The 1,188-nt window shown below is 38.4% G+C and overlaps 1 protein-coding gene across 1 annotated transcript in view; it reads right to left on the reverse strand.

The window, feature by feature from the left end:
- Positions 1–1,188, reverse strand: part of LOC107294711 (aurora kinase B-B-like) — an 8,461-nt gene that overhangs the window by 4,870 nt on the left and 2,403 nt on the right. Inside the window, exons 2-3 of the mRNA XM_015823966.1 lie at positions 1,092–1,188; positions 270–408 (exon numbers count right to left, since the gene is read on the reverse strand). Coding sequence (XP_015679452.1) covers positions 270–408; positions 1,092–1,188 — 236 coding nt within the window. The remainder of the gene's footprint in view (positions 1–269; positions 409–1,091) is intronic.

A 1,188-nucleotide genomic window follows, 5' to 3' on the forward strand; every position in this document is an offset into this window, starting at 1 on the left:
CAATGTAACCCAGCCCCTGCCCCATAGCCAACTCAAAAGCATATAATGGCCAATGATATTGAAGGCTAGTGAGTAGTCAAGGAGAACAAGGATGGTTGCCCTACTCCCCCATCCCGTTCTCATTACCCAATTCTGTGATTATTGGTATCTCAGACAAATATATTATGATTACTTGTAATTAATCCAATTATGTATATACGTTAACGTTCAGTGCTTTTCTTATGTTTTGGTTCTAACAGAATATATTCATCTAACAGGATAGTACTTACAGTGGCCGTTCTATTATCATCAAATCGATTATTTTTTTGTAATTCCTTGTACAGCTCTCCCCCTGGAGCATATTCCAGCATCAGAAAAATCCGTGTCTTATCGTGAAAGTAGTTATACATTCTTAAAATGTTTGGATGTCTAGAAAGAGCATGGGGGGGGGGGAATGGGAAGAATTTTACAACTGTGATTGGTGATCCAAAAGGGACTTATTAGAAAATTGACTTTAGAAAGGAATGTTGATAGACACTCCTGTCTCAAGGATAGTCCACAAAAGTTAGGGGATAATCTAAAAAAAAGTCCACTTCCAACTCAAGGAAGGGGACAAACTACCGGTACTTTTGATTTTAAAAGACTGGATTAGTTTGAGATCGAGGCACTAATTTGGAATCTGCGTTAGGGCCATGCACTACAATTTTTTTAAAGGAAGTTTTGCTTCAACGCTTCAGTTGAAGCAGCTTTTTAAGTGGCACTTCCCTTCAGAACATCTGCACTGTTTTGTTCTGAATACTCATGGAAGCTTTCGTCTATGTGGTAGAAGAAACTATCCAGATCTTGAGGCAACGTCAAAACTATTCTGCACAGATCTAACAATTTTTTCAATGTTTGGAAATACTATCTTGCTCTAAAAAGATGGTGAGCAGTGGATTTTGGTTGTATGCTGAAACAGTACAGCCTCCAGCTATGCTCTATGTTTATATTTCAAAACCCATATTTTCCAATGATCTAGTTCCAAAGGATAGAGCTAAAGGGGCAATAGGACAAGGATAACTCCATCCAACTAAGAGCTAAACATTCATCCCATGTCATTCCAGCTGGGTTACCTGAGATGACTTAAGATTTCTATCTCTCTCCGAAGCTGATGTTCCATCTGAGCTTTCTCCAAGACAGACTTGAATATTACTTTTAAAGCCAAGATGA

The sequence above is a fragment of the Protobothrops mucrosquamatus genome, unplaced genomic scaffold (assembly GCF_001527695.2).
Source record: "Protobothrops mucrosquamatus isolate PMUCROS unplaced genomic scaffold, P.Mucros_1.0 scaffold2060, whole genome shotgun sequence".
NCBI classification, from domain to species: Eukaryota; Metazoa; Chordata; class Lepidosauria; order Squamata; family Viperidae; genus Protobothrops; species Protobothrops mucrosquamatus.